Source organism: Malaya genurostris, chromosome 1, assembly GCF_030247185.1.
Source record: "Malaya genurostris strain Urasoe2022 chromosome 1, Malgen_1.1, whole genome shotgun sequence".
Classification (NCBI taxonomy): Eukaryota; Metazoa; Arthropoda; class Insecta; order Diptera; family Culicidae; genus Malaya; species Malaya genurostris.
In genome coordinates this window covers 114,751,862-114,768,883 of record NC_080570.1, presented here as the reverse complement: position 1 = coordinate 114,768,883, position 17,022 = coordinate 114,751,862, and the positions used below count along the sequence as shown (strand labels likewise).

Genomic DNA, 17,022 nt, shown 5'->3' with positions numbered 1-17,022 from the left:
AGTTGGAAAATGAGACTGATTTCAACAGACCTTGAGGCTTCAGATCTTCACTGTTACTGATGGCACTACTTTTCAAAACTGGTTTAGTTGTCCTTAATAGGGGTAGGTTTGCGTAGCAAAGCAGTATTTGGGTTGAGCCAGGCTATTGATCATCGTGACATTTTACATCGGAGTGATATTTGCTTTTATTGTTATCTCATTCATAAGATACAAATCAAATTAGACCGAGGGTGATGCCATTTTTCCTCTAGCGCAACATGAAATATAAAACCGGACAACGTGGTGAAGGCTGTAAGTATCTAATAAACATTTTATTTGTATGGCATAAAACGATTAATAATTAAAAGTTATCTACCCATCAAATTCAAAATTGCAGCGGTAAAATATGTTCTAAAATGAAACTTGTATAAGAAGTTCGCTGCCCCCGAAAACAACTCCAGGCCCCCATCCGCTCGCGGACCACAAATTGAGAATACTCGGACACTATGGCCGCATCTTGCAAAAGTTTTTAGTCTACATGCTTCATTTATTTATTTATTATTGTGAAGCAGTGAAGCCTGGATTAATGCGGATTATTCTTTGGCGCAATTTTAGGAGTTTTGCCTTTCACGTGGGTCTACAAATCTATGTGTTTTGTCCTATGAATACTGTGATTCTCACAATAACATGGTCCCTACGTGTCAGTTTCCAATTGTTATGCGTTTTGTTTGAAAATATTCGATATTATGTTAATTTCTACGAAGAGGAATCACTTAGCACTTATCACTGTAATTCACATTTAAGTGTAAACATGTATACATATTTGAAATAAACAAGAGATTTCGGGTTTCGGGTATTTGTACGCAAAACCTGACCCAAATCCGAATCCGACGTGTATTGGTCGGGTTTGGGTTCAGAAAAAATATGTTTGTCGGGTTTGGGTCGGGTACGGGTGACGATTTTTTCATGTTTAACGGGTTGGTTCGGGTTCAAAAATTAGAAAAATTTTACAGGATCAACCTCTAGTTGATCACATAAAAAATAAACAAAGAATCGATATAATCGCCCTTATTCTGAATAACGACGTATTGATTTTTCGATCGAATGTGGTTCGATCGAATCATAGCTACCTTTGATTTTGCTAGCGTTATGGGGAATACAAATGAAATACGAGCGAAAAAACGATACGACGTTATTCAGAATAAGGGCGAATTTGTTTAGTATACAGTCAAGTAAGCTCGATTAACGTTATCCAATGAAAAAATGTTCACTTACAATCAAATAATCGAGCTAATCTACAAATGAGTTTAGCTTAGAAAACTTTAGCTTAGTAAACATACATTTCATTACCTCATCGGGACATTTTCAATGATAGCTTAATTAACGAACAATCATATAAAAATAGCAATACTGGACCTGGACGAATTGAGTTAAACACAACCGATCCAATTGCAACATTGCAACAATTTACAAAATTAATTTTTAGAAATTTGTTTCAAAAGTGCAAAGATTATCCATCAAGTAGAAAGGTTCCCTAAAGTGACAGAGAACATGAATAAAGTAACCAGAAGAATGCGATACAGACCAGGGGTGGAAATAAGAAATTTTTTGATTCACAGTAAATAAAAATAGTCAGTTTATTTCGTCGGTCGCATCGAAATTCCATGTTTCGTGATGTATTTGAAATTTACCTAGTGATAACCATCAATAAAAGCAGCTAATAATATTATCATACATACTGCAATGAATAATAATTATAATGATAAGAAAATCATGTCCAATCACAAAGTGCTTGAAGCTTGAATATCATACACAGAAGTAACAGAAGTGCAGGATTTTGCTACGCCAATTCAAACGCACCATTCAAATGCAGCGCTCGTGTTAGTTCTATAATAATCAAATTCATGTCAAATAGCGTTTTATTGAGTTTAACCTAATTAGTGCATGAACATACCATGGAACCGGTATTTTTCCCAACTCTGGTGATAAGGACTGCTGAAAGAGCATTCCGGAAAGTTACAAATTGACAATATTCCCCAATTCGAGCATCCTCAAACATATGAACTGACGAAAAAAATTGATGTACATGTTCCTTTAATATTCCTTATCACCCGTCACTAAACTTCCCAAAGATACAAAATTGGCAATTTTTCTATGATTTTTAATGTCTCATTGATACGCGTCATCTATAGTTAAAAATTCCTGTAGGACCCCTCATTGGGATCAACGATGATTATTAGCAATATTGTGCCGTACGCCAAGGAAAGTGATTAAACAAATCTCAGAAAACACAACTGCCAAAAAATGTACGGTTTAATATTCTTATAAAATTGCATAAATGTTATTAAACTGGAGCACTCGAACCTCGTTCTTGGCTAAATGCGCTTAGAACGTAGGCTGTACATTCATTTCTGCCGCGGTACAAAAATGCGCGATCGACTTTTTGTGAGAGCAACTGCGCATGGTTGTTTTCTGAGAACGAGAACAAATTTGTCTCAGCGCAATAAAAAGAGCGCGTATGCATAAGGTCTGCTGCTACTCTGTGTAATATACAGTTCCCACATTTTAAAAAATAATCGCAATTTTTTAATTTACGGTGTTCGGTTTTTTGATTCACAATCGAAAATCTTGATTCACATTTTTGTGCGCAAAATGGGCTTATTTCCACCTCTGATACAGACCATGAACGCTGTTCTAGAAATTTCAGAAATGGCTTAGGGTCCTACCTCCGGCGATTTATTTTCGCAAATTTTCTTATGTTCGCAATTCCATTCGTCAACTTTCCTCTCGATCTGTTTTTCCTTGGCAGTGATGAAAAGTAACCACCGAATTCAAGACAAATACTACTGTCAAGGGTTGGCGGTTCAATGCATACTGCACTGGTTTTGCAAACCAGCTGTCCTATGTTCGAGCCCCGACCTGGAAGGATTCGTAGTGTCAGTAGGATCGTAACACCAGCCATGCAATGGTTCTATACACTCTGAATCGGCTGCGAAGTATGTTTAAACAGAAGGTCAAAATCCACTACAGGAATGTAATACCAAGGCTTTGCTTTTACTAGTGTAATAAAACAAACCCAAAATAAGTTGCAGAAGATGTTAGTAAATCCAAATATAATCACTATCACGTCTAACGAAATATTCATGTGTTGTAAAGAATTTAGAATCATATTGCATCAACACTTTTTCAAATGAAAAGGATGTTCTTGAAAGGCTTAAACACAAATTAAAAGCTAAATATTCTGAAAAATGCATTTGTCTGTCGAATCTCAAGTTCTCGCTACAACCAATACCGTTCGCTGAGAAACTTATCTGCAAAGGTGTAAACTTCCAACCTTATCATTGTTTTTTTGCTCAGCTTCAATTGGCTACCATAACGCTAAGAAAGCGACTTCTTGATATGAACCTAACCGCGATTCTCACGTTTTTAAGGAATAAAATCCACCAAATGGTCCAAAACTCCGCCCGATTGAGATGTATTATACATTTCTGAAGAGAAGTTGGTGACGTCCCAATCGATTTTCACAGATTTAGATTCACATGACGGGTGCTGTGGTCTCATACGAACTTCCTGAATTTCATTTAGATCTGACTTCCGTTTCCAGAATTACAGGTTGATATGCACCAAAAAGGTTACACCAAAAAATTACAGGTTGATATGCACCAAAAAGGGAATTTCATTTAGATCTGACTTCCGTTTCCAGAATTACAGGTTGATATGCACCAAAAAGGTAAAAATAACGTCAGTGGTCCTGACCGGTGTCACTACACTGTGGAAATCAAGTGAAGTGAATGTAGGCCTTAGTTATGTTATGTCCGAGTTATGTGGAGACGTATGCTTGATACAGCAAAGGACACCCCAGGCCTATAGCTGTTAGGTAAGGTAAGTAAGAATGTAGGCCTTTGTTACGGAAGTCGCTTCATAGACAAAAGTAATCACTTGGATGAACTTGATTTCATTTGGAACATCACGCCACCAACATTTTGTGAAAAAATTATTTTTTTCCACCACAGTGATCACTTCACTAAGGTAAAATCAAGTGAAGTGACATGTAAGTGAAGTGACATGTGAAAGTGGAAGTGATGCCGGTAATAAGCACCAGTAACTTCTTTCGAAGATGACTCAACCGATTTTTACCATCTTAGATTCAACTAAGAGGTCTTCATATACAATAAGAATATCCCGACTTTTATTCAGATCCTTAAAATATCTTCCAAGTTTGTGCTCGAAACTGTTCCAATTCGTAGGTCATGTTAGTTTATGGCCATACGAACTACTTTTAGTAATATGTCATTCATTTCAAACCGCCATTTAAATTGAAGGTGCTGAAAATTTTGGCAAATCTTTTAAATTGGGCTTAGAGCTTTTACAGTCTATAGTTCATATTTTGGATGGTGTAATGATTCTAAATTCCGGTTTTCGGTACCGGAAATTTCGGAAATAATGGTCAAAATCTTTGAAAATTGAGCTCACTTCATTTTCTCAAATATGGTTTAATCGATTTTCACTAACTTAAATTAAAAGTATTTAAATTTGATAGTTCCTTATGATAAAAAAAGAACCGGAATTTTCATTTAACAATTCCCGCGCTTGTCCAATCGGTAAACTTTTATTCAACACTTTTATACACATTCTGTCAAATTTTGACGCATATCGTACGATTAGTTTTTGTTTGGCGTCTATACAAAGAAGTTGAAAAATTTTCGTGTGGCGATTTTTATAATGGATGAAAATTTAGAATAGCGTGCGTGCATCAAATTTTGTGTTGCAAATGGATTTAAGTGTTCCGAAACGTTGAAAATGTTAGAAAAGGCCTTTGGTGAATCGTGTCTAGGAAAAACACAGGCATACGAGTGGTATAAACGCTTCAAAGGTGGTCGTACAAGCTTGGATTATGATGAGATCCCTGGACGCCCAACAACATCTGTTACTGAAGAAAACATTGAATCGGCGAAGTAAATCGTGTTGCAAAATCGATCTGTACCGATTAGAGAGATTGCTGTGTTGTTGGGCATATCTTATGGATCAGCCGAACACATTTTAACTGATGTTTTGGGTTTGAAACGCGTCGCTTCTCGGCTGGTGCCAAAAAAGCTGAATTTCATTCAAAAACAGCGTCGTGTTGATGTGGCCAAAGAGATGATTTCCAACGCAGATAGTGACCCCACATTCATCGAATGCATCATAACTGGTGATGAGGTGTGGATCTATGAATATGACGTCGAAACCGCACAACAATCGACCGAATGGCGCTTCGAAGGCGAGCCGTTGTTGTAAATTTTCATCCACTATAAAAATCGCCACACGAAAATTTTTCAACTTTTTGTATAGACGCCAAACAAAAACTAATCGTACGATATGCTTTAAAATTTGACAGAATGTGTATAAAAGTGTTGCGAACGTTGAGAGAATAAAAGTTTACCGATTGGACAAGCGCAGGAATTTTAAAATGAAAATTACGGTTCATTTTTTATCATGAGGTGTTATGCAAATGAAGTCTTGAAAGCTGGGTGCTGAGTTTTATTTAATTTATAGTATTTTGATTATTCTTGATGTAATATATAAGAGACAATGAATAATATGAGAATGGTATATTTACACCACTAGGTGGATTAAAACAGGTACAAAGCTGTAGATTCCTTGTTAGATAATTAGTTTTCGAGTAATCGGCGAGAATGAATTACTTAGAGGAACTAATTTAACGGTAATTTCGATTTTTCACATTTTTTTCGAGATTGAGCCAGGTAGAGTGTAATTTCCCTGAACGCAAAGCTTCTGTTGCGAAATATCGACGAAAGTTATAAACACTTGCTCTATGCCAACTTCACACTAAGCAGATTCACCAGTCAGCAATGATCGTTTTTGAGAGCATCTTTTCCTTTATGAGAAATATTAGTTGAAGGTATGTTGTATCTTGATTACACCTCATCTTCAGTTTGACTCGTTTAGGGGTTAGCCAAATGTTGTGCTAGGGCACATAACCGTGTTTATTATATTTTACGTTTCGTCTTTGACTCATCAGTGCAGAGCAGTTCAAATTGAACTGCTTAGTGCTAAACTCGGCAGTTCAATTTGAACCGCTCAATTTCAATTTGAACTGCTCTGCACTGATGAGTCAAAGACGAAACGTAAAATATAATAAACACGGTTATGTGCCCTAGCACAAAATTTGGCTAACCCCTGAACGACCAAACCTGCATCGGCCAGAAATAGTCGAAAACACGTTTTCGTTCGGCACGTCAGAAAAGACATTGCACTCCGTTGCAAAACAAAAAGTGTTCTGTGAGTAGCAGAAACTTTACGTCTGCTTAGCGGTTCAAATTGAACTGCCGAGTTTAGCACTAAGCAGTTCAATTTGAATTGCTCTGCACTGATGAGTCAAAGACGAAACGTAAAATATAATATTCAGTTTGACTGTTTCTGGTGAATAATATTGCATCACCGATTAGTTGCTAAAATTTCTTGTCCCAACGTCCTGTTACTACATGTAATGTGAAGTCCTGGGTCTAACAACGAAAAGGCTGGTTTTTACCGTGAAAACTTTTTTATTCTTCAGTATAATCTCTATCAAGATTATATTATACTAGATTATACACATGTCCCATCGGACTTCCAACATTTTGATTCCATTTGAAAAAAAAAATGTTTGTCAAGGCCTTCAAAATGGGCTTCCGTTTCTGCAATGCCTCAGTATTCGACGAAAATTTCTTTTCTTGGAGAAACCTTTTCGGGTTTGGAAATAGAGAATAGTCGCTGGGGGCCAGGTCTGGATAATACGGGGGATGGTGGACCAACAACGCAATAAACGCAACAATATTTTATCAGGACACGAAACTCGTCTTTTTCTATAGCATGATGAAAACTAGAACTCAAAATACGAATTGGATAGATTGTCATGAAATTTGGTATTGTGCCGTCCAGGCTTGTTCTCAAAAAAAAAAATACACGGTTCTAAACTATTCACGTCTTCTCTGTGAGTGACCCGGGACTCTATGTAGTACATCCAATGTACAAACAAATACGGTCGTCCAAGTTTTGCTTTTGCTCTTTGCAATCACTTCAAAATCCAACTTCAAACTCGGAAAGCCAGGTTTCATGTACAGGGTCCGGCACTCGAAGTGTAACCAATTAAAAGGGCCATAAATTCAGTTTGGAAAATTACTTTTACTTAATTCAAAGTACAAAATGTGAAAAAATAATACAAAATTCAGAATCAATTCACTTTTGCTCGATATGACCACCTTTTGCCTTGACTATGGCCTTGAGACGGTCAAAAAACGAATCGAAAGTTGCCGAATGTGACTTGCAGGCAGTGCAGTAAAATTTCATTCAATTCAATTGAAACTGAATGTGAAACATATTGACGATCTCTCCACTGCAGTAAACTTCAATCTCTGACACACACAATGTTTGCTGACGGCCCGAACGAGCAGCATTTAGTTCATCACTCGTTTCTCTTCAATCGAGGCTCAGTTTAACCACCGTCAGTTGATCTCTTGAAGTAACAAAATATTTCTTTCAGTAGTGTGAAAGCGGCCTTCAAATGAGGTTCATGTAAACATTCGAATTGGTTCAAGATAATAGATGAAAGACTAATCAGATAGATGAAATATTAATCACAGAATACACATAAATTAATTGTTTCCTCCTTCAGTTTTCATTTTTAATACTTTACTCCATTTATAATTCTATTCGTTCGAATCTGCTTACTACCAAGAGCGAAGACAATGAAGCAGCTATACTACTTGGCACTTGAAACTGAGCAAGCAAAACTTCAAATGACTAGGTACGACTATTCAACTGACGATGAATTCTGGGAGCTTCACTTGAAAATGGCAACAAAAGTCAAATGAATTAGTAGGGATACGCTGACGGTCAGCGGCCATAAATTTCATTTTCATCTTATATTATTCGATTGAAAATGAAATTTTACCGCACTGCTTGCAGGTATTTAGGCCCACTCGCGGACGATAACTTTTTTCAGCGCCTCGAGACTGGTGTATCTTTTAGTTCGGACTTTGCTCTCCAAAACGGCCCAAAGAGAATAATCCATTGGATTCGCATCTGGTGAATTCGAGAGCCATTGTGTGGACGTGATGAAGTTCGGAACGTTGTTTTTCAGCCATTCTTGGTTCACTCGAGCTTTGTGAGACGGTGCCAAGTCCTGCTGAAACGTCCATGGTCTGCCACCGAAATGTTTGTCTGCCCACGGCTTCAAAACAACCTCCAGAATACTTTCCCGATAATATGTCGCATTTACCTTGACGCCAGGCTCGATGAAAACGATTGGAGAGCGCCCATCTGCGGTTACAGCGGCCCAAACCATTATCTGTTGCGGGTGCTGCCTCCTGGTGGCCAATCGATGACTCAAATTCTCGTATGAACGGTCAGTCAAGTAAACCCTATCGTTTTGAGAGTTTACGAATTGCTCAATTGGAAAAATTTTTCGTCAGAAAATACAATGTTCGGAAATTGACCGCTTTCGGCCAAACGAAGCAACTCCTTCGCTCTCTCAAGTCATCAAGTCAAGGCAAAAGGTGGTCATATCGAGCAAAAGTGAATTTATTCTGAATTTTGTATTATTTTCACACATTTTGTACTTTGAATTAAGTAAAAGTAATTTTCCAAACTGAATTTATGGCCTTTTTAATTGGTTACACTTCGAGTGCCGGACCCTGTATGTTTTGAACCAGCTTGTCGTGATTAGTAATTGTCTGTATGTGTATATTTGTGTGTGTATATGTGCATGTAATGTAAATTTGCACTCGATTTCTTTAGAAATGGCTGAATCGATTTTTATAAAGTTATAAAGTTAGTCGAGTGAAAAGTTTTGTAATTCCATTGCTTACATTTGAATATCATTTATATCTGACTCCCAGATATGAATTAAATAGTTAAGAAGAGCACAATAAATTTTCATAAATGGCTGATTCAATTTTCACAAACATGGATTCAAAAGAAAGTTCTTACGTGGCCATAGCCTATTATCGAATCGAATCCGGATCCGACTTTCGGTTCCAGAGTTAGGCGGTAATTTGAAATGACGTGTTTTATGATCCCACCTCTTTCTACGAAATTAAGTTCTGAATTCGACTTTCAGTTCCGGAATTATTGTTTGATGAGTGTTGAAAAACGATAATTTGAAGAATATTTTTTTTTATTAACGATAAAAAATGTCCTATAAAACTGAAAGCAGCTCTTTATAATTTATAGAACAATTTAATTGGCTGCTGAACAAAATCATTGAGATACTGGTACTAGATTTCCAATTTGTTATAAGTGAATGTAATAGAATCTTCATCAATTATCTCTGATTTGATGAAACAGAATTTCACCAACTTATATTTCCATTAGCTGGTATTGATTGTTATACTCACTCTACATCCGGATCTGGAATTACAGAACTATTACACACCACCGCGTGACCGCGGAAAAAAGGTCTGATATATTTTGAATTGGGCTCAGAACTATTTGAATTTGTTGGTGGTCAAAATTGATGGCCAAACAGAAGTACTTACTTTATTCCTGAGAGTCACGGAATAGGTTTTGATGAATCCTAGAGCACAAATTCTTCGACAGTGTTAGTTTTGAAAAGGGTGACGTAAGACCTATTCTCGGCAAAAAGATTACACAAATTATAAAGATATGAATTCAATTTGTATTTGATTCGATAGGTTAATTCTTCACATTTACTTTTTGAGAATTATTAGAAAAGAATGTTGTCGATGACCACACATCAGTTGATCCATTTTGATAATTCATTTTGACTCATTTCGTAAGATTTAAAAATACATTCGTACTAATTGCAACATCAATGAATTTGAACTCAGTTTAGTTTTGATGTAGAGTTTCAAATAAATTTTATTATACTTTTGATGTTCAATTGTATTTGAAAGATTTCCGCTTTTCTCAATTTCCTTTGAGATTGTACACAACACTTCAACTAATTATCAATATTTTTTCATCCAGTTAATTCAATATTTGAATTACGAGATCCAATCGTAGTCACGTCATTCCTGATAAGTATCTAATATTACATATCCTCATTTTTCAAAAACAAAACAGCAATACATCCAAAACTTCCAAGAGATCTGATGCTTCGAGATCCAGCTACCATTAGCAAACCACATCACATAATTTTTGCGCTTACGTTTTCTCGGTGACACGTCTGAGATTTGAAGCAAGGAATAATACGAAATAAGATGAAATGGCATAATCAGTATCGGTACGAAACCATGACGCCAAAGGACAAGTCTACTCGGAAAGTTCAACCCTATGACCAATATGCTTGCTCAGCCGTGACCTGTGGAGGTCACGCAGTGTTACGTAATGTCGTGTGTTGTGCATCTCTGCGTAGCGAAGTGCCCGACGAATGTTAATTTCGGTTGTCATGCTTAAACCTATAGGCTATAGCATACCTGGTAGGAGGAACCTCGGGATCCGGTGGGGGCACATGAACGTACACATGTTTGTGAATTATAGGAGCTGGTTTCGATGGCTCAAACTCGGACGTTGCGGATCCGTAGCTGTTCACAGAGATGGACGGTGGTAGTGGGGGTGGGGGACCGTAGCTGTAGCCTGATCCTGCATCTGAAAGGGATGGCGGGTAAGGTCCGGAGCCGCTTGGACTACCTTTTCCATTTGGACCTACCGGTGACTCCGGTCGAGCTTCCAGGCGGGTTGTGGCAAATGTTACGAGCTGGAATGAAGGAATGGAGTTGGGTTAGATAGTTCTGTGCGTGTAATAAGCAAAATAACTTTTAATTGTTATAAAATTACACAAGAAGTATTTCAGTTCAAAGATTTCTATTAATTTTAGGAATGGGAATGAGATCAAAGTTGTTTAACGATGTTCCGATTCCGATTAAAATGAAACTAAGGAGTGTATCGATAAGTAGTTAGCAACATTCAAACAGTTATTACTCTGAAATGGCTTAATTTTTTGCAGCGTGTTTTGCGGTGATATGTTTGTTTACAGCTGCGCAATCGATTGGTTTCGGTACGGTTTATCGTTTCAATGATGAGTCGAATTGATCCGGAAACGCGAAAGAAAATTCTGCACACTTGGTGCTCAGAAAGTGGTGTCACGTACAACGAAATTACAAAACGGGAAAAAGTGCACCACACCAGTATCAAAAATATTATCGAGAAGTTCGGTAAGACAGATTTGCCCCGATCCGGTAGGAAAATGGGTCTTGGCCAGCCCGGCTGGGACTTAAAAGTGGTTGAGTACATCAGGAAAAACCCATCGGCGTCGACGCGGGATTTGGCCAAGCAGTTCAACACCAGCATCGGTATGATTCAACGGATCAAAGTTCGGAACTCCCTGAAAACGTACAAGAAACAGAAGGTGCCGAAAAGTCCCTGGTACAGCAGGTTCAGGCCAAAACAAGAGCGCGAAAACTGTATAACCGGATACTACAGAATAAAGACGGATGCATCCTGATCGACGACGAAACCTACGCTAAGGAAGACTGCTGCCCGGACCGCAATATTATACGAAATCGGTGTACCTGGACCTGGACGACGCTGACACCACAGTGGTGATGGAAAAGTTTGGCCAGAAGGTGTTGGTCTGGCAAGCAATTTGTACCTGTGGTTTGCTTCTCAGCAACAGTTTTCCGATTTTCACGAATCATAATTCAAATTAAAGCTCTCATTGTCTTAAAATATACCGTACAATTTCATCCAGATTCGACTTCCGGTTCCGAAATTATAGGGCGATGAGTGTCAAAACATTCAAATTGTCATTCAAAATGATGCAAAACTGGTATGCGTCGATACGTGCGGTGCGGAAGAAGAAACATTTCGATTTCGTATAACGTGCAGGGTTGCCACGTTAAAATCTATATTTTTCAGGTGAAAAATATAAAAATTTGTAAATCTTTCATTCAATTTGTTTCTACTTGTTAGTGTTATTACAAAATCATGATAATGATGCTTTTCTATAAAGGTACACTTATTGCCTTTCTCATAAAGAAAGTTAATACAATCACTTGAAAACATTGACTAGTGAAAACTGTCCCGGAGGGATAAGTGTTTTATATCATTCGACACATTTCATCGAGCTGAGCAATGTATGTGTGTGAGTATGTGTCAAATAATGTAACTCATAAAATGAAAAGTCTCATAGTCCCACAGGTTGCAATTGAATTTCATCATGCTTTCATGGGGTAAAGTGTGTTTAAAATTACACACCGTCATTTAGAACGACGATGCAAAAAGAGTGAATTTCTTCTAGATTTGGCTCAAAGCTGATTTAATTTGTAGGCTATATTAGTGCTAAACGAACCGACTTCGGCTGTACTGGTTCCAAGTTCCCGGTTCCAGAAGTCGCGCATCGCGAATATTTCTTACCGCGCGAATTGAACCGAATTGAACGAAGCAGCGCATCGTGCAAAACCTATATATATATATATATATATATATATATATATATATATATATATATATATATATATATATATATATATATATATATATATATATATATATAATACGAAATATTTTCAGTGATTGAGTGCAGTGGGATCACGACATATTTTGTACGCTAGTAAAACAGACACCTTACACTCAAATTTCCATTTACGTAATAATCGGGACTTCGTAAATCGAATTATGACGTAAAAAAAGTTAACGTTGTTTGGAATTTTCAACGTAAACAAAATTTTCCCTATGTATGCGTAGGAAAAAGATGTTCTAAGTCGCATCAATTTCCAAGATGGCGACTTCCGCTTAATCGATATTCGTTACAAACCATTAGAATATTGGTATTTTCGGAATGGGTTTTGATGAAAACCTTTACAATATGGGTATTTTTGGAACGAGTTGTATGAGTTGTAAAATTATGTTTGAGGAGGTTCGGATTTCCAAGATGGCGACTTCCGGTTTATTGATACGGTTAAGAGGAATATTGTAAGGCGTTTTGAGAAATGCAAATATACCGGAAGTCGGCATCGTGGAATTCCAAACCATTTCAAACATCGTATTGCGGCTTTTACTCATCAAACTCGTTACGAAAATACCCATATTTTAAGGGGTTTTGAGGAATATCAATAAACGAAAAGTCGCCATATTGGTATTCAGAATTACCTCAAACATCGTTTTCCGACATCTACTTATCAAACCCGTTCCGAAAACACCCATATTGTAGTAATTTTCATGGAATTTAAATGATTCGGAAATGATTTTCATTATATGCAAAAATCTCATTTTACGAAGTAGGTACGTAAAAAAAGTTAACTTTATTTGGGATTTTGTTCATAAAAAGAGTTACATAAAAAGAGGTAACGTAAAAAAAGTTTACGTAAACGGAGGTTTGGATGTATATGTTTATAAACCGTAAGTAGTGAAAAGCAAAAATTCATAGCTTTAAAATTCTTAAAATCGAGGATGACCGTCTTTCGGTTTGGGAATATTCTTTTACAATTTGCATTTTCGGGACGGATTTGACAAGTAAGTCATTTAAATTGTTATATTCTTTCCCAACTTTTGGTTTTGAAATCCAAGTTAGCTAAATGATGTGCCATGGACTCAATTTGAAATAGAGCTTTTAGGAACAGAAAAATTACCGAACATCTGACAAATTTGGTCTGATTTGCAAGCAGATGCAAAGCTTTGTGCAAAGAGCAATGAATAATAATGTAAGCAAAGCAACAAATATGATCACGAGCTTGTGAAACTAAATCTGTATAAATCAATAGAAAATTGTGTTTAGCTAGTTAGTTTTCTTAATCAAAGAAGCTTTTAGCCAAAGGTTGGTGTTAACTGTCATGAGATAAAAAACTCATTCCTAAAGTGATTTAAAAGTTTTATTCCCAACATAAAGTTTTTCAATACTAAGGTATTTTGCATTGATTTTAATCCAGTTGCTTTGAACAAAAATTGATGGCGGCCAAAACGTTTGGTAAAACCACTCGTAGAAAATTGGTTTATTTGCAACACAAAATATTCAAGCTCAACTAGTTTCATTCGAATAAAATAAAATCACAACGAAATATTCTAAACCTTTCTCTTTTCAATGATTAACCATTTTACACAGAAAGTGTACACTTCGAAAAACCCTTGTCATTATACATCTTATAAGAAACACGTAAACGAAACGTCGCAATTCACGTAAATTTACGTGCAAGAATATATGTAATATTTTATGATTGGAAAAATACACGACAAAAATACTGATAGCAACTGTGACTTGATCCGAGTATCATTGGATCACACAGTACGCCCAATAATCGACTGAATCACCGAAACACACATGTGCAAGGCTGGTGGAGCCAGTAAAAATGATTCTAATCCAACATTAACTCATTACAAATGGAATTTTTCGTAATTTGACAAATTATGTCTTTTTATATGCGTAGGAGTTGGTCACCAGAAAAATTCGAATTTATGTGTATGTGTGTGGTTTCGCAATTTGTTGATTTTATACGTAAATACTTCGTACACGGAGAACCCGCAGATCACAAAATTACAATATTGCAATTGTTGTTTCACGCCCTGGTTGTTTCAACTAAAATGCTGTTGATTTAACTAACATATCTGTTGATTTTGACATAACCATTCAGGTAACCGAAATTGTTGTATTCAAATGCTGTCACTTGGCGGAGAACGAAGACAGCAAAAGGCAGAGCAAAAAACCTCTTCATTTCACCAGAAGCGTTTCATATTGAAAATTTTCAATGGTAGATGAACGTCATTTATGTTAGTTACGTAGTGGTTGTTTTATGTAAGTGAAAGTATGCAGAAGAATATAACAGTTAATTGTTAAACAAGTTTTCCATGTGTTAAATAGATATTCCTACAGTATAAATGTTTTAATTTCATCTGAGAGTAATGTATTCTAGGACAGTTCATGTCTATGTTATTAAAAGCGCTTAACGCTTAAAAATTTGCTGCTAAAGTGAAGTGGTACTATTTGTTTTTTCTTGAAAGTGTATCTGTAGCATTAGGTTTACCAGCGAGCCATTCTGCAAGTGAAGGAAAAATTTCCAAATTCCCTGTGACCATTTTTCAGGTGAGTTCCCTTTTGAGAAATCTTTTGGTTCATTTCCATATCCTTTGTGAGTTTAGTGATAAAGATATAAGCAGTAAATTAGGTAAAATTTCGTTGTTCAAGCAGTGAACGATTAGCTGCCCCCGAAGAGGCTAACAGTAAAAAATATTTATTGCAATTGGCGTTTTAAGTTCAAATAACTGAATAATTGGTTGAAACAACTGAGACATTTTTTTGCTTTCATGCATACAAGTAACTTTGCTGGGATTGTGTCTTTGCTCAATTGCACAAGTGACATTTCATTGAAACGTTTCATTGTTCGCTCAGGATGTTTGGCATTGCTCAACTGAAACGTTTCATTACTTGTTGGGTGTCGTTGCTAAGCTGCCAGCACGATAAATCAAAAATGACAGATTAGTTAAAACAACAGTTGATTAGTTGTAACAAATTTTAACCAATCAAAATCAGAAAAACAACTAATATTTTAGTTGTTTTGCGATCGCTAGCTTTTCCGTGTATTTTGGGAACAATATTGGTCCCATAAACAATGACAGCTGCAATATAAAAACATTAAAATTCTTTTAGAATCGGCTATCAAAAACTATCAAAACGTCAGGAATTTTTGGATAAAATCTGTCCGAAAGAAGAAGTGAATGTAGAAAACTAATAGCATAAAAAGTGGTATTATTATTTCAGTCGAAATATAGATTAAATTTAATTAGGTTGATTTTAACAAATCGTTACATTTTTCAGTACTTAACATATAAACAGGCTGGTAACAAGCTGATCAATGATATAGTAAAATCAAAAATTTGCAAAAAAAACACAGAAATAAAACTCGAAGCTCGCAGCTTTTTTATCTGGGACAATAAATTCGCCAATTAAAATGCTCGGAGCTCGGAACCAAATTCAGCAAAAAACAACCTAATTGGACAGAACCTGCGCAATCGTTAATCTTTATACGGTTGCAACGTGGTTCCACTCTCACTCTCATTTCGTGGGTTCATGTCACAACACACGCGTTTGGTTTTCCCTACTAGGTACTGAAGTAGGGATTCGTTGGGCTCTAAAAGTAAAACCTCAACTCAAGAAAACTTTAAAAACAAACTAAATGGATTGATTTATTATAGTGAAATTAACAAAACATTAAGTCGATAATGCTCAAGCTATTCACTCAAGTTTATTTACAATTTCGCTGGTTTGATTAACCATATCATTTTTATTCTGTTTTTGTTAATATTTTGAAATTGTCATGTTTGCAGCTTAGCTCTTATTTAACAGTCAACCTTCCTCACAGTGTAACGGATAAGATCATAACAACTGTTTCTACGATATTTGAAAGCTCCAAATTTTATTCAGTTTTATGTTTTATTTTCGAGAACCCATTGTTTTGTTTTTCTGTGTTTCAATATTCTTTGATTATGCGAATGCAGCGAAGACATATTGAACCTAAAGTTTGAGTGTAAAAGTATTAATTTATTTTAAGTAACAACCAATTGTGACTTAAATTTCAACCATAATTGCACCACAAAACTTTGAAGATCTTTTTCAAGATATATTTTCAACAAGATTTACCACCATCCAGGTGTCACTGAACAAACAGTGTTACATCAATTACACTTACTCCTGAGATTGTTCAAATTGATGGTAAATTTGTCAACCAATCATGTTACATAATCATTTCAAAATACTTATTGTCTTTCTTTAAAACAGTCCATGCAAAACTACCACATTATTCACATATACATTTCACAAAAAAAGTATTTAGGATTTGTTCCACATTTTCAGTTGTCCTATTCATTCCTTTTTTCCGCTACTCGCTCTAGTTTTTTCACCAAACGATCATCGGTTGTACTCACCACTGTCACAACCGCTAGAACTCGGGTAATCATGGCCTTCTTGAACCTTTCTATTCACTTTAGAATTTTGAGTACCGTTCGTTGTTCTTACTCTACTGTCAATCTAGAAACGTTCACACTCAATCCAAATTCACTGTAGTTGCACTAATTATCTACTTCAAACCAACCGCATTCGCCAACCGCTCCGTA

General features: G+C 36.2%; 1 protein-coding gene across 1 annotated transcript in view; it reads right to left on the bottom strand.

Annotated features, from left to right (window-relative positions):
* LOC131425448 (uncharacterized) overlaps positions 1-17,022 on the bottom strand; it is a 25,529-nt gene extending 8,507 nt beyond the window's left edge. The window contains exons 1-2 of the mRNA XM_058587389.1: positions 16,834-17,022; positions 10,398-10,678 (exon numbers count right to left, since the gene is read on the bottom strand). Coding sequence (XP_058443372.1) covers positions 10,398-10,678; positions 16,834-16,866 — 314 coding nt within the window. The 5' untranslated portion in view covers positions 16,867-17,022. The remainder of the gene's footprint in view (positions 1-10,397; positions 10,679-16,833) is intronic.